This window comes from Tamandua tetradactyla, chromosome 6 (assembly GCF_023851605.1).
Source record: "Tamandua tetradactyla isolate mTamTet1 chromosome 6, mTamTet1.pri, whole genome shotgun sequence".
NCBI lineage: Eukaryota > Metazoa > Chordata > Mammalia > Pilosa > Myrmecophagidae > Tamandua > Tamandua tetradactyla.
In genome coordinates this window covers 56,684,559-56,710,468 of record NC_135332.1, presented here as the reverse complement: position 1 = coordinate 56,710,468, position 25,910 = coordinate 56,684,559, and the positions used below count along the sequence as shown (strand labels likewise).

At 46.3% G+C, this 25,910-nt stretch overlaps 1 protein-coding gene across 6 annotated transcripts in view; it reads right to left on the bottom strand.

Moving 5' to 3' along the window:
* Window positions 1-25,910, bottom strand: part of RAP1GAP2 (RAP1 GTPase activating protein 2) — a 232,699-nt gene that overhangs the window by 100,188 nt on the left and 106,601 nt on the right. For all 6 annotated transcript variants that reach the window (XM_077165552.1, XM_077165549.1, XM_077165546.1 and 3 more), the window contains one exon: window positions 14,880-14,964. In XM_077165552.1, coding sequence (XP_077021667.1) covers window positions 14,880-14,964 — 85 coding nt within the window. The remainder of the gene's footprint in view (window positions 1-14,879; window positions 14,965-25,910) is intronic.

Here is a 25,910-nt window from a genome sequence, read left to right as displayed (position 1 = left end):
ACTTATACGGATTCTTGATTAAAGCACCAAAGCAATTCAATGGGGCAAGTCTTTGCAACAAATGATGTTAGAAAAAATATATATCTTTACAGGAATAAATGAATCTAGACCTCTGCATCACATCATATGCAAAAATTAAATTAAGGTGGATCTTAGCCCTATAGTTAAATTATAAAGCTTCAAGAAGAAAACGTGGGAAAATATCTTTGTGAACAAGGATAAGCAAAAATTTCTTAGGACACAAAGTTATAAACATAGAAGAAAAAATTCACAAACTAGATTTCATCAAAATCAAAATTGCTGCTCATCAAAGACATTGTTAAAAAAAAAGGAAACAAACTCGTATCCAGAACATAAAAAAGAACACCTACAAGGAGACAACCCAGTTTTAAAAGGGAGAGGAAGGGACGAAAGGACGCTACATAAGAATGGTCTAATAAGTATATGAAAAAAATGCTCATTATCATTAGTCATCACAAAAATGCAAATTAAAACCATGAATTTTACACCAAAAGCACAAGCAACAAAAGAAAAAATAGATAAAATGGAACTTCATCAAAATTAAAAACTTTTGTGCATCAAAGGACTTTATCATGAAAGTAAAAAGACAACCCATAGAAGAGCAGAAAAGATTTGAAAACCACTTATCTGATAATAATTTAATATCCAGCATATATAAAGGAACCCTACAACTCAACAACAAAAAGACAACCTAATTTATAAAGGGGCAAAGGTCTTGAATAGACATTGCCCATTATATGCCCATTTATATGAAGATATATAAAAGGCCAAAAAGTATATGAAAAGATTCTCAACACCATTAGCCATTAGGGAAATACAAATAAAAACCACAGTTAGATATCATTTCACACTCACTAGAAGGGCTGCTATTTAAAAAAAAAAAAGAAGGAAAATAAGTAATTGAGACAACTTAGAGAAATAGGAACACTCGCTTGTTATTGGTAGAAATGTCATGGTGCAGCCACTGTGGAAAGTAGTTTGAAGGTTCCTCAGACAGTTAAGTGTAGAATTACCATATGGCCCAGCCAGCAACCCCACTTCTAGGTTCATACCTAAAAGAACTGAAAGCAGGGACTCAAACAGATATTTGCACACCAATGTTCATAGCAGCATTATTCATAATTGCTAAAAGATGGACGCAACCAAAATGTCCATCAATAGAAGAATGGATAAACAAACGTGGTATATACCTGCAGTGGTATATTATTCAGCAATAAAAAGGAATAAAGCTGCAACTAAAAGAATAAAATACCTAGGAATAAATTTAACTAAAGAGACAAAAAACATATATAAAGAAAACTACAAAAAGCTGCTAAAAGAAATCACAGAAGACCTAAATAGATGGAAGGGCATACCGTGTTCATGGATTGGAAGACTAAATATAGTTAAGATGTCAATCCTACCTAAATTGATTTACAGATTCAATGCAATACCAATCAAAATCCCAACAACTTATTTTTCAGAAATAGAAAAAACAATAAGCAAATTTATCTGGAAGGCCAGGGTGCCCCGAATTGCTAAAAACATCTTGAGGAAAAAAAACGAAGCTGGAGGTCTCAAGCTGCCTGACTTTAAGGCATATTATGAAGCCACAGTGGTCAAAACAGCATGGTATTGGCATAAAGATAGATATATTGACCAATGGAATCGAATAGAGTGCTCAGATACAGACCCTCTCATCTATGGACATTTGATCTTTGATAAGGCAGTCAAGCCAACTCACCTGGGACAGAACAGTCTCTTCAATAAATGGTGCCTAGAGAACTGGATATCCATATGCAAAAGAATGAAAGAAGACCCGCATCTCACACCCTATACAAAAGTTAACTCAAAATGGATCAAAGATCTAAACATTAGGTCTAAGACCATAAAACAGTTAGAGGAAAATGTAGGGAGATATCTTATGAAACTTACAATTGGAGGCGGTTTTATGGACCTTACACCTAAAGCAAGAGCACTGAAGAAGGAAATAAATAAATGGGAACTCCTCAAAATTAAACACTTTTGTGCATCAAAGAACTTCATCAAGAAAGTAGAAAGACAGCCTACACAATGGGAGATAATATTTGGAAATGACATATCAGATAAAGGTCTAGTATCCAGAATTTATAAAGAGATTGTCCAACTCAACAACAAAAAGACAGCCAACCCAATTACAAAATGGAAAAAAGACTTGAACAGACACCTCTCAGAAGAGGAAATACAAATGGCCAAAAGGCACATGAAGAGATGCTCAATGTCCCTGGCCATTAGAGAAATGCAAATCAAAACCACAATGAGATATCATCTCACACCCACCAGAATGGCCATTATCAACAAAACAGAAAATGACAAGTGCTGGAGAGGATGCGGAGAAAGAGGCACACTTATCTACTGTTGGTGGGAATGTCAAAGGGTGCAACCACTGTGGAAGGCAGTTTGGCGGTTCCTCAAAAAGCTGAATATAGAATTGCCATACGACCCAGCAATACCATTGCTAGGTATCTACTCAAAGGACTTAAGGGCAAAGACACAAATGGACATTTGCACACCAATGTTTATAGCAGCGTTATTTACAATTGCAAAGAGATGGAAACAGCCAAAATGTCCATCCAATTGCAAAGAGATGGAAACAGCCAAAATGTCCATCCACTCCAACAGACGAGTGGCTAAACAAACTGTGGTATATACATACGATGGAATATTATGCAGCTTTAAGACAGAATAAACGTATGAAGCATGTAATAATATCGATGGACCTAGAGAACATTATGCTGAGTGAGTCTAGCCAAAAACTAAAGGACAAATACTGTATGGTCCCACTGATGTGAACCGACATTCGAGAATAAACTTGGAATATGTCATTGGTAACAGAGTCCAGCAGGAGTTAGAAACAGGGTAAGATAATGGGTAATTGGAGCTGAAGGGATACAGACTGTGCAACAGGACTAGATACAAAAGCTCAAAAATGGACAGCACAATAATACCTAATTGTAAAGTAATCATGTTAAAACACTGAATCAAGCTGCATCTGAGCTATAGGTTTTTTTTTTGTCTGTCTGTTTGTTTGTCTTTTTTTTTCTTTTTCCTTTTCTTTTTTTTTACTATTATTATTATTTTTATGTTTTTCTCTATATTAACATTCTATATCTTTTTCTGTTGTTTTGCTAGTTCTTTTCCTAAATCGATGCAAATGTACTAAGAAATGATGATCATGCATCTATGTGATGTTGTTAAGAATTACTGATTGCATATGTAGAATGGAATGATTTCTAAATGTTGTGTTAATTTCTTTTTTTCTTTAATTAATAAAAAAAAATACACACTTCTACCCATCAAAAAAAAAAAAAAAAGGAATAAAGCTCTGATACATACTACAGCATGGATGGACCTTGAAGACATCACATTGAGTCTTCACAAAAGGACAAATACCATATGATCTCACTTATATGAATAATTAGAATATGCAAATCACAGAATCATAAATTAGAATATAGGTTACCAGGGGCCAGGTGGGGGTAGGATGGTGACCAATCGGTACAGAGTTTCTGTTCAGGGTGAGGGAAAAAATTTAGTAATTAATGGTGGTGATGACAGCATAACATTGTGAATGTAATTAACACCACTGAATTGTATATTTGAAAGTGGTTAATATAGGAAATTTTAGAGTGTATATATGTTATCAAAATAAAACTTTTTAAAAACTGTAGAACTGTACAACACAAAGACTGAACCCTAATGTAAACTATGGACTATAGCTAATAGTATAATTATAATAATATTTTTCATCAGTTGTAACAAAGGAATCAGACTAATGCTAAATGTTAATAATAGGAAAACTGTGGGAGGGGTGTATAGGAACTCGGTAAGTTCTTCATCATTTTTTCTGTAAACCTACAACTGCTCTAATTAAAAAAAACATACACAATGAGATGCCACATCTATTAGAGTAGCTAAAAGTAAAAACTGACAATGGCAAATGTTGACAAGGATGCAGAGCAACCAGAACTCTCAGAACCTTGCTGGTGGAGATATAAAATGATATAACCATTAGCCAAATACCATGACATTTTCAGATATAATTAAACATTCAGCTACACTTTTCCCCAGTAATTCTACTTATAGATATTTACCTAAGAAAATGGAAAGATACGTTCAAAAAAAACAGAAACCACCTAACACCAGGATGTTCATAGCATTTGGCTATTCATTATAGCAAAAACCTGGAAACAATACAAATGACAACATTCATATAATGGAATATTACTCAGCAATAAAAAGGAGTAAACTACTGATACACACAGCAACATGGGCTAATTTCAGACATTTTACTGAGCTGGACAAAAAAGAGTAATACTGAGTGATTCCTTTCAAATTAAGTTTATGAATAGACAAAACTAATATAAGGTGAAAAAAAAAACCAAACACTGGTCACTTATGGAGGGGGGGTTTGGGAATGACTAGGAAAGGATGCAAGGAAACTCTAGTAGAAATGCCCTGTCTGATTAGGGTCAGGAAGTAAAAGCATACAGTTAAGATTTATGCATTTCAGGAACAAGCTGAGGGGGAAATCAAGAAACGAATCCCATTTACAATTGCAACTAAAAGAATAAAATACCTAGGAATAAATTTAACTAAAGAGACAAAAAACCTATATAAAGAAAACTACAAAAAACTGCTAAAAGAAATCACAGAAGACCTAAATAGATGGAAGGGTATACCGTGTTCATGGATTGGAAGACTAAATATAGTTAAGATGTCAATCCTACCTAAATTGATTTACAGATTCAATGCAATACCAATCAAAATCCCAACAACTTATTTTTCAGAAATAGAAAAACCAATAAGCAAATTTATCTGGAAGGGCAGGGTGCCCCGAATTGCTAAAAACATCTTGAGGAAAAAAAACGAAGCTGGAGGTCTCGCGCTGCCTGACTTTAAGGCATATTATGAAGTCACAGTGGTCAAAACAGCATGGTATTGGCATAAAGATAGATATATCGACCAATGGAATCGAATAGAGTGCTCAGATATAGACCCTCTCATCTATGGACATTTGATCTTTGATAAGGCAGTCAAGCCAACTCACCTGGGACAGAGCAGTCTCTTCAATAAATGGTGCCTAGAGAACTGGATATCCATATGCAAAAGAATGAAAGAAGACCCATCTCTCACACCCTATACAAAAGTTAACTCAAAATGGATCAAAGATCTAAACATTAGGTCTAAGACCATAAAACAGTTAGAGGAAAATGTAGGGAGATATCTTATGGATCTTACAACTGGAGGTGGTTTTATGGACCTTAAACCTAAAGCAAGAGCACTGAAGAAGGAAATAAATAAATGGGAACTCCTCAAAATTAAACACTTTTGTGCATCAAAGAACTTCATCAAGAAAGTAGAAAGACAGCCTTCACAATGGGAGACAATATTTGGAAATGATATATCAGATAAAGGTCTAGTATCCAGAATTTATAAAGAGATTGTTCATCTCAACAACAAAAAGACAGCCAACCCAATTACAAAATGGGAAAAAGACTTGAACAGACACCTCTCAGAAGAGGAAATACGGATGGCCAAGAGGCACATGAAGAGATGCTCGATGTCCCTGGCCATTAGAGAAATGCAAATCAAAACCACAATGAGATATCATCTCACACCCACCAGAATGGCCATTATCAACAAAACAGAAAATGACAAGTGCTGGAGAGGATGCGGAGAAAGAGGCACACTTATCCACTGTTGGTGGGAATGTCAAAGGGTGCAACCACTGTGGAAGGCAGTTTGGCGGTTCCTCAAAAAGCTGAATATAGAATTGCCATACGACCCAGCAATACCATTGCTAGGTATCTACTCAAAGGACTTAAGGGCAAAGACACAAACGGACATTTGCACACCAATGTTTATAGCAGCATTATTTACAATTGCAAAGAGATGGAAACAGCCAAAATCTCCATCAACAGAAGAGTGGCTAAACAAACTGTGGTATATACATACGATGGAATATTATGCAGCTTTAAGACAAGATAAACTTATGAACCATGTAATAACATGGATGGACCTAGAGAATATTATGCTGAGTGAATCCAGCCAAAAACTAAAGGACAAATACTGTATGGTCCCACTGATGTGAACGGACATTCGAGAATAAACTTGAAATATGTCATTGGTAACAGAGTTCAGCAGGAGTTAGAAACAGGGTAAGACAATGGGTAATTGAAGCTGAAGGGATACAGACTGTGCAACAGGACTAGATACAAAAACTCAAAAATGGACAGCACAATAATACCTAATTGTAAAGTAATCATGTTAAAACACTGAATGAAGCTGCATCTGAGCTATAGGTTTTTGTTTTGTTTTGTGTTGTTTTGTTTTGATTTTACTATTATTACTTTTATTTTTTTCTCTATATTAACATTCTATATCTTTTTCGGTTATGTTGCTAGTTCTTCTAAACCAATGCAAATGTACTAAGAAATGATGATCATGCAGCTATGTGATGATGTTAAGAATTAATGATTGCATGTGTAGAATGGTATGATCTCTAAATGTTGGGTTAATTTCTTTTTTTCCGTTAATTAAAAAAAAAAAAAAAAGAGAAGGGATAATTGGAGATGAAGGGATACAGACTGTACAACGGGACTGGATATAAAAACTCAGAAATGGACAGCACAATACTACCCAATTGTAATGCAATTATGTTAAAACACTGAATGAAGCTGCATGTGAGGTATAGGTTTTTTGTTTTTGTTTTTTTTGTTTTTTTTTCTTTCTATTATTGTTTAATTCTTATTCTGTTGTCTTTTTATTTCTTTTTCTAAATCGATGCAAATGTACTAAGAAATGATGAATATGCAACTATGTGATGTTATTAAGAATTACTGATTGTACATGTAGATTGGAATGATTTCTAATTGTTTTGTTAATTCTTTTTTTAATTAATAAAAAAAAAAAGAAAAAAAAAAAAAGATTTATGCATTTCAATATATGTAGTTTTTAAAAATATGGGTACACCTAAAATAATTTGCAATAAGTGTAAGCCAGTTGACCTTAAAACATGAACAAAATTAGAGAAAATATACATATTAGCAGGTGTGCATGCATAAGTGGATTTGTGCAAGGAGGTACCTGTGTAGACATCTCTGTGTTCTTAAAGCCTGCCGAGGGGTATCCTCATCCTCCATATTCAAATAAATTCTTCCCACATTCGACTGAAATCCTGGGTGCCTTTCCTTGACTGCCTTGGCCTCCCTTGTCCACTGGCCTTTAGCAAAGTAGCTTCTAGAGACCCAGTGACATAACGAGGGCCAGTGAAGAGAACAGAAACGGCTCACCCAGGGCACATCGAGCCTCACCAAGAGAACTGGCCAAACCACCGTCCAGAGGTTATAATTGGAAGGAACAAATATTTTTCTAACTCTCATGCCCCTTCCCAGGCTCTTTCCATTTCTGAAGAGGGGGAAAGCCAAACCTCCTTATAAATGTTCTTGGGCCCTTCCCGCCCCAGCCCAAGAAGGTTCCCAACATCCTTTCCACAATGCCTCCTCACCCATCCACGTAGAATTGTTCTGGATCTGGGGGCAGGGGGCTGATGCCCCTCACTCAGCCTTGAAAGAAGGTGGGCAGGACAAATAGAGGCAGCAGTAATCGTGGGCAAACTGAAGACATGGACTCAGGCCGGGGTCAGCGTGGCAAGCTGGAAAGGAAACTCCACTTCCAGGGAAAGAGAGTGGCTGGTGGGCGCTTAGGGGCATGGCAGGGAGAAGGGGAAGAGACACAGCACAGCTCTGCCCAAGAGAAATGAAAAGTGTGAGGAGGAGGACTTCTATCTTTTTCCCTAGCATGAAGTCTTGCAACCTGCCTGACCCTCAAAGGGTTTCTGGGGCATGAGGAGGTTGTGGAGAGCAAAGCACTAAAGGACCTATGTGGGAATAAGATTTTGGCTCATCCCTGCAACAAACCTCAGGTCTCCATTCTCCCCTTCTGAAAAGGAGAAGGTCGAAGAGGGAGCTGCCCTCAGATTTGCACTAAGAGGGATGGAGAAGCCTGAGAAAAAGCCCCAGCCAGCACCCGGGGGTCTGCAGAGTCAAGTCTGACTGTTCAGATTATGGTCAGATCAAGTCCCAACCTGACGAACTTTACCAAAACGTCCTGCGCACCTACTGTGAGCTGGAAGAGAACCAGGAGGATCCACCCCAACGTGCTCATTTCACATGGTCCAGAGAGGTTGTTGCCTAAGGTCCCGGAAAGGGAGGAGGGGGTCCTCTGTTGGCCATGATGAAGTCCCTGCTCCCCACCAAGCTCTCCCCACTCCTCTTTGCCACACCAAGAAGCCACCTTCCACATGTGAGCCCTTTCGCGTGCTGAGCCATATGGCTTCTTCTGCTCAGTGAAGGCCCCTGGAGACAGCAGGTTCTCAGAGAGTTGAGGACGGCAGCCTCAGTAGGCCCCGTGGGGTCCTGCACAATGATGGGCACACAACAGGTGCGCCATAAGTGTCTGTTGATCCATCTGGGCATAAGACCTGGTTATGAAGAAGAGGACCTGGAAACAATCCACAGCATGACAAGAGAGGCTGTCCCAAGCCCCTCTCCCAGCCCCGCTGCGTGTTCCACAGTTTGCATTCTGGCTGGGAGTTGGGCTCTCATTCAGCCCATCTGCTCAGCATCTCTTTGGGTTGCTTTTGGTCAGCTTCATATTAGGTAAATGCAGAAGAGGAAGAAGAAAATCCCCTCAAAAAACAAAAACAGCAAAGAGGTGGAGGAGTATGAATAAGCAACTAGAAGAGGGGCTGTCCCTGCATGGGGTGGGATGCAGAAAGCACTTTACCAAAAATGGTCTGGGTCTTAAAATTTAACTTATTCAACTGACTTTTGGAGGAACCCAAGTCTCTTGCACTGGGACCTCAGAGGTGGGACCTCAGAGGAGTTATTCTCCATCTCTGGGCCTCTGGTTCACCTATAAGGGAAATGGAGTGCCCATCCCTGACATTCTGTGACTCCCAAGGTCATCCCTGTCACCCACCCAGACCCTGTACTGCCAAGGGAAACAGGAGGGGCCTTCCCCCACTGCCCAAATCCTCAGACGGTAAAGAACTGACTCACGAGGGGGGTTGTTGCACCCCCCAGGTCAGAGACCCTCAGGGACAGTCCAGCCTCCACTCCCAAGGCATCTTCCACCTCAATGTGCAAGAATAGCCTGGGGAGGGCTAGAGGTGTCAACAAAGCTGAGGCCTGACCCCACCTTTGGAGACTGACACAGCAGGGGGAGCTCAGGTCTGCAGAGTTAACAAGCAACTCCACGTGAAACAGATGGGGGAAGAGGGAATCCTCAAGCCACATCTTAAGGAGGACATGTCTAGGGCCTAAATGTTAAAAAATTATTACATGGAGATAGAAAGGCTGCTGGGTATATGATTCGAGCAAACGCAGAGAGGTGGAGAATCCAGGCCAGAGCCCGCTCAAGTCCCGCCCCCTGCACCCTGGACATCCCATTCACTCAACTCACCGCCACCAGCTGCCCGGCACCCACCCCGCGGCAGGGCCCCAGGACACAAAGAACAGGACACAGTCGGTACCCTCCAGGAACTCAATGTAGGGCAAGAGTCAGCAGGAGTCACAAAAGGAATGCTCCCTCTGAGGCTGCGAGGTGAGGACTGCAGTATAAATCCCCCACCGGTCAGTGTGGCATGCATAAAGAAAACACAACGTCCCAGCCCCAGGCAGGATCCTGAGCAGCCCCAGGCAGAGTCTCAGACATAGAACAAGCCCAAATCACAGCCCCAAAGGGCCCCTGAAGTCTGGGCACACCCTACACCGAGCCCCAACCCCAGCCACAGAAGGGCCCCAAGTCCAGTCTAAGACCCCACGGTGACCCCTCACATCTTCATCTGAGACCTTTGGGATTTTCAGACTTAAAAAAAAAACAGAGTCAGAGGTTGAAAAATTCCAGGGCTGAGTTCAAACCGGAGAAGGACGGAGCATCAGGAGAGGGGAGAGAGAGAGAGAGGGTCTTCAGATTGTGGGTTGCTGAGGTTGCCCTCGGTTGTTCTGCTCTAGGCCTGCGGGGGCCCCGGTGGGGCCAGCCTTGCCCTCCCGACAGCCCCCACCCCTGCGACAGCTAAAGCAGCACAGGGCTAGACACCCAGCAGATGTCCCCCAACACTGTGATTGCATAAATTATGTTAGCTAATGATCTCTCACATGTGCCAGATTCTTACCACCTTTCTCCTGTATCTCTCATACTCTCTGGTTTCTCCCCACTTAAGCACGTTCACAGGCTTCAATTTCCCATCTCACAGGTACTGTCTACACCCTCTGACTCCTTTGCCATCTCCGCTGGCTCCTCAACAGGCCACTGTCCACTCCCCATGCCTTCCAGAACTGTTGTCCTTTACATCAGCAGCAACCACGGGCCGGGCCTCTAAACGCAGTGGCCGCTGCTGTCCAGCTCGCCCGTGGCCTCTCAGCAGCAGCTGACACCGTGAAACATTCCTTCCGTCTCTCTAGATCCAGCCCTGCCCACGGAACCAGGACCAGCCTTTGCTTGGAGGAGTCCCTGAGACATGGCACCAGCACCTTTCCTCCTGTCACTCCACCCTCTCCCTGAAGCGCTCACCCCGAGGGCTTCAATCCCCAGGAGAAGGACTCTCAGATTTTTACTCCAGCCCAGACCCTTCTGAATCTGGCCCCAAATACCGACCCAGTCACTGACATCCCACTCGGCACACTGAGAACTTGACCCCTCACCTTCCCTCCCCAGGTCACCCTTCTCTCAGCAAATGGCTACATCCAGGAGCCGCTGTTGCCTCCTCACTCTCCCCAAAGCCTCATCAGTCCACCTCCTTGAAATCTGAATCCCACCACTTCCAAACACCACTGACTGCTGCCGTGGGTCCCTTCCGCTTTCCACTCTGCTCCCTCCCACGCATTCTCCATATAACAGCCAGAGTGACTTTTCAAAATGCCCAAAATCTTACTCCTCTGACTAAAATCTTCAATGATTTCAGTGACCTTCAGATAAACTCAAAATCCTTAGCAAAGCTTCCAAGTGCCTGCTTGGCCCGGTCCCTGCCCACATGCCTGGACTCTTGGCCCCTAACTCTGGACCTCTTCCTGTTCCTCCCAGAACTGTCTCCTGCCCTGGAGAAGAGCTCTCAAGCTTTAATTTGCACGCAAATCGCCTAGGAATCCTGGTAAAATGCAGAACTGATTCAGTAGGTCAGAGGTGAGGCCTGAGACTCTACAGTTAAAAGTGCTCCCGCAAGATGCTAAAGATGATCCAAAAGCATCCCAGAGTATAGTAAGCAGATAATCAAAAAGTATTGGCAAAGTCCCATGAGGGACAGGAGAAACAACGCTTTACCACTCGGGAAACTTTACCACTCGGGAAACCCCGATACTGTGTCAAACATTAGGGACACCCAAATCAATAGACCATGCCCTTGATCACGAAGCTTACTCTTGTGAAGATTATGTATGTAGTGGAGAAGCTTAGCCTACCTATAGGCATGCCTAAGAGTTACTTCTGGAGGACCTCTTTTATTGCTCGGATGTAGCCTCACTCTCTTCAAGCCCAACTCTGCAAATGAAATCATTGCCCTCCCCACTATGTGGGACATGACATCCAGGGGTGAAAGACTCCCTGGCCACGTGAGAGATGACTCCCAGGGATGAGTCTGGCCCTAGCACTGTGGGATCAACAATGCCATTCTGACCAAAAAGGGAAAAAAAGTGTAACAAATAAAAAATCAGTAGCTGAAAGAGTTCAAATAGAATCAAGAGGCTACTCTGGAGGTCACTCTTATTCAAGCTTCAGTTAGACACTGCTACTATTATCACTTGCCAAACCCCATCCAAACCTTTCCAGCCAATCCTAAAGAACACCTAGGGCAATATATAAGGTTCTACAAAGGTTCCATGCACTAGAGTAATTTTCCAAAAACCTACAACCTCCAGACAGGTGTCTGGACCAAATAAGTCCTGAAATGCAGAGGGGCCAGCCTTTCCAGAACATCAACTAGTTCCATCCCCCTATCCCATATTACTGACAGCCCCTTACAACATGAAAAAGTTAGAATGGCCCTAGCCCAAATATCTCCAAAGAGTGAGAGGAAGATCAAAGGTGATGGTGGAGTTATACAGAGGTCCGGTTTAACAAATAAGGATGAATGCTGAATCACTATATTGATAACTCTTTTAGTCTGTAGTACCTTAGAGCAACTCAAAACAAAAACCTAAAATTGTGACCCATACCAAATTCTGAAATCTGTTCTACAACGAATTGTCAGGATGTACTCTGAAATTTATTGCCTTTTTGTATATATGTTATATTTCACAAGAAAAGAAAAAAAGAGAGAGAAGGAAGGGTATAACAGAGAAAGTAGGAATCAAAATACGAATATGACTGCTGAATCAATATATTGATATTTCTTTTGGTCTCCAGTGTCTTGGAGCAGCTAGAAGAAAAAAATGAAAAATCATGGAACTGTAACCCATAGCAAACTTTAAAATCTATTGTTTAACTGCTTGTTTAAAAGGTACTTGGAAATTTATTGCTTTTTTGTATACACGTTATTTTTCACCAAAAAAAATGCAAAAAAAAAAAAAAGATCCAAAAGATGCAGGTGCTGGTCCCTTAGCCTCACTTTGGTCCCTTAGCCTCTCCTCCACCTGGCGCCATCTTTGCCTAACTAGCTCCTATCAACTCCCAGGGCTCAGCTTAAACTTTATTTCCTCAAAGAAGCTCCCCTGACCCCCTCCAAGACTGGTTGAAAGCCCCTCCCCCCATTATGTTTTCCCTGAGCTGTCCTGTGCTTCTGCTTTACAACATTCATCACATCTAACTGTCTGTCCTTCATTCCTGAAATTATTTTTCAACTTTTAACTGCTTGGCTAGACCACAAGCTTTAGGACAGTAGGGAACAAAATTCTCTTGTTCAGTATGATCTCCCCAGAACCCAGGACTGGGCCCGGCATGTCATCAGCACTTGCAGTAGAAAGCCGTGCATCTTGCCTGCTTTACACCCATTTTCCTTTCTTCTCATAGCCGCAGCCCAGTTTTCCTAAGAGGAATCAGCCTCCCCCACTCTCAGGTCTTATAATTCAGGTGGGTGGGCCTAAGACTCAGGTCTGACCAATCAGAGCCTTCCATCCTTCCAGTCACAATGATTGGTTCAGGGTTAGGCATGTGACCTAAGCCAGGCCAATGAAATGCATCATTGGGATTTGGTTAGAACTGCTGGGAAAGAGTCTTCTTTCCACTTACCCTGCTTAACCTGTAAGAGCTTCTGTCACCGCCCTGCCACTATAGACACAGAGCTTGACACAGAATGAAATCAACAGAAAGAGAGATGGCAAGAGACAGATTTCTGGGATGCAGCCGTGCCTAGGGTCTACCCCTGCCATTACAAACTAAATAAATTCCCTTTCATGCTTAAGCCAAATTGAGTTGTGTTTCTGTCACTTGCAATCAAGGGTCCCAACTAATACAACTTTTAAGTACTTTTAAGTAAACATCAGGTCTTGAATAAATTAGATAAGTGTATCAGTAAAGCCTGCCAAGAGAACTCTCCTCTCAGGAGACTTTCAGAGTTCTCCCTGCAAATTCACACCATCCATGAGACAAAATCAAGCATCCCACACCCAAATCTGCAGGCCCAGGGATGGAACCTCAGAACGGCAATATGCTTCTCAGTACGGCTCTGTGCAAACAGGCCAACCCCACCCCTGGCTCAGATTCCAGCACTGGAACTAGGCTGGTGAAGGTGGTCTAGCTTTCCACTCCCTGGGTGCTCTACCAGGAGGAGGGAGTGCTGGCCCCAGGGGGCCTTGCCTCCCACCTACTGCTGAACTCCTAACCCACCCCAGGGCAGGCGCCGTCCCCCCTCAAAGCATACTACTACATGGCACTCGATATGGGACCATCATGGGAAGATGGTTGGATTTCTATCCACACTCTCTGCAAGTGTTACCTTGCAACAGATAAGGTCAGGGGCAGGGCAGGGTGCAACAGGGAGCAGCAGGGAAGAGATGCCTATCTCCCTGTGAGTCACCCCATAGCAGAGACCCAGGACAGAGATAGGGGCTGTCCAGGATGTCCCCTCAGAGGCACAGGAGGCATGTGACTTCTTCAGAGCTAGTCCTCACCAGGCAAAGTGTGAGGGTGAGAGAAAGGAAAGTGTATCAGTGCCCAGACAGGAGCTGAGGGCCAGTTCAGGCCTGTAGCCATCCTGCCAGGAGGCCTGCAAGGGGGGTGAGAAGGAGTATGAGGAAGAGGGAGGGGGAGAGGGCAGGGCACTGCCTCCTCTGCTCCTTTCCGGGACCAACAGGGTCCTGGGCCTGGGGGCCTGGGATGTGGCCACCCCCGGGAAGAGACCTGTGAATGAAATGCTGAAAGGAAAAGAACTCCTGTCTGCTCCCCAGCCCAGGAATCCCCAGGACAGCTCTCCCAGAGGAAGGGGGATGCCAGGAGGGGTGGTTAGATGTAGGTCAGTATGCAGGGTCCCAGGTCCCCTCCTTCCCCACTCCCAGCCCAGCCAGTCCTTCTGGGCAGCAGCCCCTGATGACATGGCTGCATTGTAAGTCTCCCTTCTTCCTCCCACCTGCGTCCCTTGTTCCTGAGCCCCACAGCTGCACAGGGCCTCTCGCTAACTACCAAGAGTCCCGCCACCCCCATCTCAGCACCAGTCCATTTCCATGCTGCCCCCTGTCAGTCTGCCCCGGGCCCCACGGTCACACTTAACTTCCCCACTGATGCTGTCTCCAGAGGTGTCAGGGCAGGAGCAGCTGGGCCTAGAACCAAAGCAGCAGGAAGGCCTGAGACTCTTGTCCCACATTTCCCAGCCCCACCCACCCCTCCATGGACTCTAAGCCTCTTACCTTCATGGTGGGAGGCGCAGTGAGGGGAGGAGACAGCGGCCGGTCTGGGAGGGTCACATCTGAGCTGTTGGCCAGCTCCTGCTTCCTGAAAAGAAGACCAAAGAGCACAGAAGAGGTGAGTCCCCCTTTCCTTCTTTTCCTCTCCAAGCAGCTAGAGTAGGGGCACAGTTTAATAGACAAGGCGGAAAGCAAGATGTTAAGAATGTCTTCCCGGCTAGAATGGCCTAAAGTCTTCAGCACTGCTACTCGAAGGGCAGTCCCTGGACCACCAGCCTCAGCATCACCTGGGAACTTGCTAGAAATGCAAACTCCCAGGTACACACCAGTCCCAGGTGGGGTCCAGGAATCTGTGTTTTAGCAGGTTCTCCAGTTGACTCTCATGCACACTGAAGTGTGAGAAGCACTGATCTACAGAGACACGGGTCACAGGACAGGGCTTGGGGGGGTGGAGAGGGGGACATGGGGGTTAGGGTTTGGGACTCATCCTCCCTCAGGTCCCTTTGTCCCTACACACGTACAACAATTGCCTGCGCACACACACGCACACACACTTCTCACCACTGAAGCCCTAGCCTGAGGGCTGGCTTGGGAGAACGGAGCCGCCTGCTGTGTCAGCTGCAGGTAAAACTTATTTTAGGCCATCGCCGGTGAGGACGGTGGAGAGACAGCTAAACAGAGTTGTGTCACCACGGCAACGTGACTGCGGCAAGCTCGCAGCTCTCACACACTCCCCACTTTCCATCTGGCCCTCAGTGGTGACCAGGGAGCGCTTGTTTGCAGTCGGATCAGCAGGCAGAACGCTGGGGCGGGACAAGCCTTCGGGGCAATGCTTACACAACAGGGCCATCTGGGCAGAGCCTGGGGGACTCCTCGGACAGGGGACTCTGGTGTCCTGGGCGGGCCCTGGCTGTAACCTGGGAAGGAGGGGGCCAGGCAAGGACCACTGAGTTAAGAGCCCGAGAAAAGGGGGCTATGCCGACAGAGCCCCAACTGTGTGGTCCCCATCTCAATGGCACCCGGCCCCGTGGTCACCTCGAGAGAGAGAATACTCCACACCTCTTACCAGCCCATGTCCACCAACTGAGGATGACAGCCACAACCCGGAGTCAGCTTCATAAGAGGAGCCCACCTCTCCTACACCTACCGCAGGCCTGCCCAGCCCACCTCTCCTGGCGCCCCTCGGCTAATGGGCATTTGCAAGCACTTCCTGCCCCGGGTTCCTGGAAGGCCCTTATGAGACCTCTGAGAAACCAGGCGCGATAGTCCTTGTCCCCCTCTCTGTCCTCCAAGCAGCCAGACAAGAAGGCAGCCTGCAGATCTGATCTGACAGAGAATACATGTGACCCCATGAACCTCAGCCCTGCGGTCCCCCATTTCTGCTCCTCCATCTTCCTTCCTACATCTTTCTTCCCAGACCTTGGTCTCACAAAGATGGTTAGAAAGGGGTCCCCTCCCTCCTGATTCTCAGTCTCAGGCAAGATCAGCAAGGTCAAGACTCAGCACATCCCAGCCCCCCACCCCAAACTCACAAGAGAGGAAGAACCCAGGCTCCTTCTACCTCTCAGCTGGAACCGCCAGCCTCTCCTTCCATCTGTGGCTTGGACTTCATACTGTGGGGTCTGGCACAGCTGCTCCGCCCCTCAGCTGCCTGTGGCCCTACAGGGCTGAGACCAGCACAGGCTTGCCCCCTCCCAAGCAGCCGCTGGTCCTTCTCAGTGGGTCTGGGCCCCCATGAGCCATGGTGGGAAGCAGGGAAGGAATAAAATTGGGTAAGTACCATCCTAAGGTGAGAGCAGCTCTCCAAGGGGCTGGATCCTAGTAGGAAAAACAAAGCAAGCAGGAAAGGGAGGGAAGGCAAGTTCCTCGCCGCCAAAAGCTTTGGCACTAGCTGAGGACCTCTGACCTTTCGCCCCGAAAATTACTTGTAGACAAACTTGACCAACAGAAGTCCTGGCTCTCTAGCAGTGCAAACACTAGATGAGGCCAATGCTGGCAGGTTTTTAATATCACTGGGCAAGGGACCTTCCAGTTACAAAGTCACACCATCTGGTTCTCTCCATCAGGGGTAAAGAGTCCCATTCCATTGGATCAGAGCAGATGTGATTACTGTACAAGGTCCCCGGCCCTGGGCAAAGGACCCCCACACCCCATCTTCCTTGGGCTGAGCCTGTCTCCTCTCTTTCAGCCTGTTTCCACTGGAAGCTGGAATAAGCTTTGGGAACCAATCTCCCAGGGAGTGGAGAGGACGGCTGGGTGGGAGCGCTGAAGGATTTCAGAACTGATGCTTCCAAGCCTGGAAGGTGCTGGAGCAGGAATGAGCACCAGTGGTTTAGTGGTCTCATGCTAACTCCGGGGCTCTGTCCAGGATTTCAGAGAGGATACAGGGTGTGCAGAAAGCACGACTGCTGCCCCTCAAAAGGTAGAGCACAGAGCTCACACAGGCCTTTCATCACAAATTAGAATCTACCCCGTCCTGGTATGCAGAGCTTCAAGGGGCACTTCCAGGGGTGGGATGGGCCACGCTGCACCATCCCCCACTGGACTCCAGCCCTCCCTCCTAGGAGCCAATGGCACCTATTTAAGAGCTAACTGCCCCATCTCAAGTTCTAGTCTTGGCCCGTTGTCATTGAAGGAACACAAACAAGGAGGATCAAAGCCCCTGCTGCAGCCTCACCAACCCCGCCCTCATCAGCTGTGTTTATCCTGCCCCAGACCTCTCAGCCAATGCTATGTGCACGAGAGCCAGGCTCCCAAAGACGGCCAGGCCAGGCCCAGTCCCCAGCTGGAGCTGAGATAAGATATAGCAAGAGTCACAGTGCTTGATGCAATTTCCTCCCCGTTCTCTCCCACTCAGGCAAACAAATTAAACACAAGTAGGTGAGAGTGGCGTGAGTATATCAAGGGATAACCTTGAATGGGCTCTAATTTATTATACGCAAAAGGTAAATCATTAGCAAAGGCACCTTTGCTATTAACTGTAACAACTTTCTTATAACCCACAATGACCTTAACAGCTGGGTTGACACTGAGGTTGAAAGCTGCCTCTCCTTCTAACCCCCTAAATACACGCGGTTCCAGGGACACAGGGTCCCAGACCCACACAGGGAGTGGACAGGAGGGGCTAGTGACAGGAGGAGGGGAAGGAGACAGAGGAGGAGAGGAGAAAGATTACATATCCAGCTGAAAGAGAAGGCTAGCAAGGCAGGTGGGATGGGCAGGTAAGCAGGGCCTCCCCAGGCTGGCTGCAGTGGGAAGCTCTGCTCACGTAGCATCTCCATGCCGCAGGCCCAGGCTACACCATGTGGTATCGAGGTTCTCCATGCTGGGAGCATGGGAGGTCCTGCAGCAGACGAGAGGGCTCGTGGAGGCCAGGAGAGGTCCTAGCCAACTTCTGCCAGATGCACATCTCAGGAAAAAAATGATCAGAGTGTCTCGGCATGGAAGCTGAGAATCCAGACTAGGACTATTCCCCAGAGTCCTCGCCCTCCACCTCCACATGACTCTGTCCCTGACCATCCGAGCTCATTTTCAGCTGTCATCTTTTTCACACAGTTATGAAATGTGCCCTACACTAGGAATCAAGAGAGCCCTGCATTCAAGTTTGGTTCTGCCTACTGCCTTTCTGTGTGGCCTTGGGTAAGTTATTTCACCTCTCTGTGTCTTAGTGCCTCCACCTGCAAAGACAGAGGTAATCATATTCTGAGGAATCAAAATAAAATATGAAATTCTATACAAATATAAGCCATTATTACCAATATAATCATCAACATTATTATTATAATTCTATAAAATGGTGAACTGGTCTCCAAGTGGAGAGAAGCAAGAGTCCGGGGCTGTTTAAATGTCTTTGAAAACATTTCTGGCATCGCATATTAAATAAGCACCCATTCTAGCCCCAGAAATTTACTCTCAGGATCATAACCATCAGTTAATTATCAACAACAAGAAAAATACCCACTAACCACTGGATGGCTCTGGGGTCAGGCTTGAGGCCTCCCTCTGGCAACGAGTTTTTCCATACCTTTAAACTCCCCTTTCCCACATCTCTCACCTACCAGCTATGCTACTGCATCAGCTCTGCTTTCTCTTGCTTTCCAAGTAACTAAGCTAAAGAAACACAGATGGCTGGCCACTGCAAAGAACTTAACAGAAAAAATAAAAACAAAAAGAATGAGAAACATTGTACTAGCCAAAAAATGCAGAAACAACCCAAAGGCCCATCAACTGATGACAGGACGAACAAAATATGGTAGATATATGCAGTGAATCATTACTCAGCCGTAAAAAGGAATGAAGTACCGACACATGCTACAGGGTGGACGAACCTTGAAAACTTAATGAAAGAAGCCTGACACAAAAGAACAAATATTGCATGTTCCATGTATATGAAATATCCACTATAGACAAATCTATAGAAATAGAAAGTAGATTAGCGGCGGCCAGGGGCAGGGCGAGGGAAGAATGGGGAATGACTGCTAATGGGAACCGGGTTTCTTTTGGGGGTGATAAAAGCGTTTTGGAATTAGATAGTGGTGATGGCTCCACAACTTTGGGCATATACTGACAACCACTGAATTGTATACTTTAAAAGGGTGAGGTTTATGGTGTGGATACCACCTCGATTTGAAAAAAGTAAGAAAGAAAGGAGAAAGAGGGGGCCAAACAGGCTCCATTTCTGTCATTCCTGCTGTTTCATTTCCTCCCGGCTGCCTCTGTGGCAACAGCGGGAGTGTTTAGGATGCCGAGGGGCTGCCTCCCTGCCTCCACCTGTGGGCAGCCACACCCGTCTCCGGACTCCCAGCACTTTTAAATACTTAGAACAGTCATTCATTTGAAGAGATTGCTAGAGTTCTAATTTTTTTCACATTTCCATGCCCTGTATAACAAGCTGGGCCAATAAATTACAGATCAGTCAATAAAATACAGTAAACACCTTCAAGCAGATTCATTATAAGAAGCAGATACAATGTGAAGAAAAGTGAATTCGAAGCCAGGACTGGCTGGCTCTAGCCTATCAAGCCGAACCCTCGAAGTCTTACGCTTTCCCCTCGGCAGGATGGGCTCCTGGTCCCTGAAAGCTAAAATGGCCTTGGAGAGCTGTCCTCACCTCCGCAGTATGACGCGAGTCCTGGACAGTTCTCCCGATGGGAGAGACCTGTGCGGTCGCTGGGCAAACCAGCGGGGTTTGGGGAGGGGAGGGGCCGTGCAGGGAGCAGGCTGCGGGTTTAGGCTGAGGGGCCCACCTGGTCCCCTGCAGAGACCCACGCCCAGTGGTACAAGGACACAACCCTTGTTCTCATCCCTGTGCGTGGAACACAGCCTTTGGGAAGCTCCATCCATGCACAGAGCACGGCTGGAGCAGAGAGAGGCAGCTGGGAGAGCAAAGGCGGGCGGTATGGACAGTGTTGGAAGAGCACTGGTTTCAGGGTCCAGCAGTGCTGGATTTGAATTCCAGCTCAACCTCTGATCAGCTAGGAGCCCGGCTCCAGCACCTCTCCACACTCAGCCTCCTCATCTGCAAAATTATACGAATAATAACAGATCCTTTTCCTTTCTTTTCTTTGTATATATATTTTTTACAACAAAAAAAAGTTTTAAAATTATATGAATAATAATAAAGTATAAAATTATTTGAATCAGGCCTGTAAAGCCCTTAGCCAAGTGCTGACACGGAAAAAACTCAGTTCACGGAGGCCGTTGTTGTTACCAAGGCTTCAGTCGAATGAGCTGGAATGCACCTGGTGGAAGAGGGCTGAGGGGAGGGAGGGGTGTCCTGAAAACTGGGGTCCCTCAGATACCCACACACTTTGGACCCTGAGCCTGGAGGCGAGGACACGAGAGCCCAGGCTCTGTGTGGAGCCACCAGGTCCTGGGTATGTGCACGTGGTTTCTTTCCACGCCCCTGGGGGACAGGCAGGAGGTGAAGGTGTGAACACCCATCCCACCAAGGCAGGGCCCAGGGGGAGGGGTGGGGGGCACTGGATTCCTGCATGAGAGGCTCTGACAGGTGGGGTGCATCCCGAGGCCCCTTTGGACAGCCTTCAGGAAGGAGGAGGTTATGTCACCTGTTAGCATCTGGCCGTGTCCACCTGGGTGTCACATCCTCCCATCCCGGCACACACTCTAGGATGACCCTGAGATTCGGAGCACAGCTCTAAACCTCTGATGTGACACCCAAAGGATTGGGTTTACAGAGTTCCAGACCAGCATCCGTGGGAGGAGCCAGCTTTACAGACAAGCATGCTGAGGCCCTGAGAGCCAGAGTGAGCTGCCCAAACCCCTCAGCAAGCCTCTCTCCTCTCCTTCTCCAGAGAAGGGGCTCCACCTCCAAATCATTTCCGTACAAATATGCTTGAACTAGGCAGGCAACATCTCCAGGAAGAACATGTCAGAGAGCACTAATGAGCATTTCCAGAGCTCCTACTGCGTGCCGGGGCCCTTATGTGTGGGGGGAGGGGGGGCAGGAGTCAGAAGGGTCCGTGCGTCCCCCTTACGGAGCGGGCTGATGGCAGAGGCCCAGGCTAGAAGAGGGGCTGGCAATGGGCCTGGAGTGGAAACACCGAAGGCCGAGTCCCAAGCAGGTGACGTGTCTGCACAGGGAAAACAAGAGGAAGGCCTGGGCGACACCGCATGACTGCAGCTTCAAAGGGTGCTCTGGTTTCTCTCCGGGTGTGTCAGGTGACCATGGCACTGCCTTTTCTCAGAGGACTAGAAGTCCTTAAACTGGGCAGGGTGGGGAGAAAGGGCAGGAGCCGAGAGGAGCAGGACATGAAGGGGAGAACCAGCTGTGGCCTCTGCAGCTGATTCCTGGTTGGAGATGACCGAGCCTCCTGCTGTGTCCAATGTTAGAGCTGATGGACCAACCCAGCCACATGGGCAAATCACCACACTCCTGGGAGAGTAAACCACGGCTGAACAAACAGCTTTTAGAGCTGATCAGTTTCCACATTAGCAAATGGAGACTCTGAGGGGTTCGGTGTGGGCCTGAGGTCACAGAGCCAGAAAATGCAAGAGTTGGGCTTTAGCCCTGACATCCCTGACTCCAATTCCAGGGCTTTCTTCCACCGCCAGGAGAAATCCAGCTCCGCTTGGCCTGAGTGCCATGGCAAGAAATGAGAGGAGGACACTGACCAGCATCTTCCCATGTCCTTAAAGCTTGAGTTCTTGGAGGCCAAGAGGGGGCTGGGCATCTCAGTGTGGGTGGCGTATTATTTGCCAGCATCTGAGAAGACCATCCAGGGAGGAGAAGTGAAAATGCAAAAACCATTCTAAAGGCACAGCACACCCACACAAAAGGCCCATATGCCAAACTGAACTGAGGGTTACTGGTTTAAACAGAGATAGGGAACAAAAAGCCATGAGGACACAGGAGAGAGAGCCCAGTCTCCTGGGGAGGTCAGCTAGGTTTCCACACAGGAGACAGCACCTGATCTAGGCCTCCAGGGAAAGGCCAGCATTTGCCTGGGATTGAAAAAGGAAAGGGAAAGGCACATAAGCACAGGCACAGAGGGGTAAAAACGAACAGCATACAGGCAGACCTCAGGGGTCACCAGAGCGCAGGAAGTACACCCCTGGCAGTATAGCAGGTCCCCAAAGACGAAAGGTAAACACGAGCAGTCATCCAGGGCTTAACACACACAAGATGGTGTTTGAAGTGATTCACGCAGAATCATGTAATGCTCATAACAACCCGTTTTACAGATGGGGAAACTGAAGCTCAGAGAAGTTAAGTAACTTGCCCAAGGTTACACAGCTGGAAAGAGCTAATAATTTTTAGCTCCAGAGACCATGATCTTACCCACTGTGTCACACTGTCTTGGGGGAAGAAAAGACTCCAGCTCATGACATGATTCTATGTCACTCTAAGGTGCTTCCCCCAAGAGAGGGGGGAGTGGTGTACATGTGCCACTGCAGGCACCTGAGGTGATTTCGGGGAGGTTATTGTCAAGTGGTCTTCATCTGAATAGTTATTTATTGACCTTTTTCGGTTACCTCCTATTGGGAGCAGGCCACCCTAATTTTCCATTTATGGTAGTGATAGGAAGCGGCCTTCTAAAATAGGTTGATTAAAGTTTAAAAACTGAGCCAATTAATGGGAAATATTATGTAACTAATACAGGTGGCACAGACACAGAAACAGCGAAGGTGGTTTGAAAACAGCTGGAGATGAGAAAACATGCGCTACGAAATGTGAACTCTGTCTCGTTGGCAAAGAGGAGCAGCAGGTTTCTGAGCCAGAACATGGCTGAGTGGCACAGCTTTGCTTGAGGACTCCATGGGGTAGCAGAGAGGAGAACAGAGGGACTGGGAAAGGGAAAAAGGGAATGGGAGGGACCAGAACGAAATTAGGGCCATAAAAATAAAATGAAGGGGTCAGATCCACAAGCCATCTGAGAGGCAAAATTAAGAGGACATGGGGACGGAAGGTTAAGAAGAAAGAGGGGCTGAAAAACTCGAGAAGTCTCAGGTTTCAGAAAATTAAATGACTGATGCTTCAACCAAGACACAGACTGAGGGGAAGAACTGGGTTCGCAAGAGGCAGATGATAAATGTTCATTCTAGACACACAGCGAGTCAGGGGCCCCCAGGACACCAGGTGGGATTGGAAAAGAACTGAAGCCTAAGCAGAGAGACAGGTGTAATGAGAATGGAGGGGGAGGCTGAGGCCATGGGAGAAGCAGGGAGAGCTAAAATGCAAAAAGGAGCGGGAGCCCTCCGACTGAGCAGGGAAGGAGAGGCGAGGGGGGGGGATGCCGTGCCAGGGCAGAGAGAAGCCCAGGAGCCCAGGAAGGGAATGCAGGAGTGGACAAGCCCCCGTGGTATACAAGAGCGCCCATTTCCCAACCACTGGAGATATCACTAAACCTGTGCGTCACGGCATCCAGCCCCCAAAACGCACTGCATCACTTGGAAACTGCTGATTAGGCAGCTCCCCTCACATGGTCAGCGGTTCTGCTTGGCACGACCCGGCCGAGGCCGAGGGAGCGACATCACGGTCATATCAAAGGCGGCCAGCTCCCAAGGTCAGGGCTTCAGAAAGCTTCAGAGGCAAAATCAAATATCACGGAGTCACGAAGTCTCAGGATATTAGCATTTTAACAGCCTGTTAGCGTTTCTTAACTGGATGGCGAGCACAGGGGTGCTCATTTTATTACTCATTTGGTTTGGATGTATGACATATTGCAATAAAAAATAATTTTTATTTTCTACTCTCACTTCCTTCATGACACAGATAAAGGTATTGATGTCACAGGTGATCACAGATAGAGGCAGATAGATGGAGATACTCTTAAGCCTGTTAAGACCTCCAGGATGAACATGGCAGGCTGACTGTGTGCATTTACTCTGCTTCTTCTGAAGCCCCTTAAAATTATAGTCAAAACAAAAAGGAAACGAAAAAAGTGTGAACTGGCAAAGACAAATACAATGGGAGAGGAAATTAGGACACCCTAAGTGTTCACAGAGAAGGATGCTATTGGAAAGTGAACACTGCACCCAGCAGAACCCCAGGAAGACTCCAGGCTTCTGGACCTAAGATGCAGTTGGCAAACTATGGGAGGCTTTGACACTTGAGACACTGAGCCTCTAGACCCCCAGGTCACTCCTCCCCAAAGCCTACCAGCATGGACAGCAGAGGCGGATTCTCCAAAGAAAGAGAATCAGAGGGGATCTGGACCTGGTTACTTGCGAGGAACTGAACAGTCTCAAGAAAAGATCCTATCTGGGCTCCTCCAGTGGAAAGGATGGTTGGGAAGCCCCCAGCTAGCAAGCCAGCCCCCACACAGCACTCCCAGTCCAGCTACCAGTGCTCCCCTCTTGGGCACACAGAGTAAGCCAAGGCTGTCCAGACAATTAAGGAAACATGACGGAGAGGCACACACATAAAACAAACAGAAGAACCTGAAGGAAACAGACAATACAAGGAAACAATGAAAACTTTTCAAAATGCTATAAATTAATATCCACAGAGAGATGAGACAAGGCATTGCATCCATGACGGAAGAACAGAATGCCATAAAAATGGAGTGTTCGGGGTACAAGAAAGAGATCTTAGAAATTAAAAATGTGATTTGAAGACTAAGTCAAGGAAGTCTCCCAAAACATAGAACAAAAAGACAAAGATATCGAAAATGAGAAAAGTAAAAGCATTAGAGGATCCAAAATCTGACCAATAAAGTTTCCAGCCAAGAAAAGGGAGGAGAGCTGCAGTAGCTTGTCTCCAAAGTCGGCCACCCCATGAGCCATACCTCTTGGTGTTGATGTCCTTGGCTAGACCCCTTCCTTTAAATCTTGTTTGATCCTGAGACTCAGTTCTAATCAAGAGAATAGGATAGAAGTAACACTGCTTCACTTCCAAAGCTGAGACCTTGACTGGGTCTCTAAGAAGATCTGTTCTTGGGAAAGCAAGCCATGATGTAAGACTACTCTGAGATTGGAATGTGTAAAAAAGCCCAGGCTAGTCACATGGAGAGACTGCATGGAGAAAGATGTCCAACCAACTCCCAGATGTTCCTGCCATCCCAGTCTAGGCTCCACACATGCAAAGAAAGAAACATCTTATAAATTTCAGCCCCAGGAGATGCCATGCAGAGATGAAGGTAGGAACCAAGCTACAGCCAAGACCCCAGACACACAGTCTATCTGAGCCAACCCAGACGAAGTCGCAGACATGGTAAAAAAAGGACAAGCTACCCCCACTGTGCCCTATCTGAGTTCCTAACCCACAGAACTGTGAGCATAATAAAATGGTGGTGGTTTTACATGGTTAAGCTTTATGGTAGTTTGTTACACAGCAACCGATAACCGTAACAGGAGGAAATCATCAGTACAAGAACACTTCCCAGAAATGAACGTCCTGAGTCTCTGGGTCCACTGAGTATCCAACACAGTGAACGACAAAAGAGCCACCCCACACACTGTCAGGGAATTTCAGAACAACAGGGTAAACGAAAACTCCTCAGGCTCCAGAGAAATATAAATACGAAGCATATGCAAAGTAATGTGAATCAGCATCCCACCAAAACTTTTCTA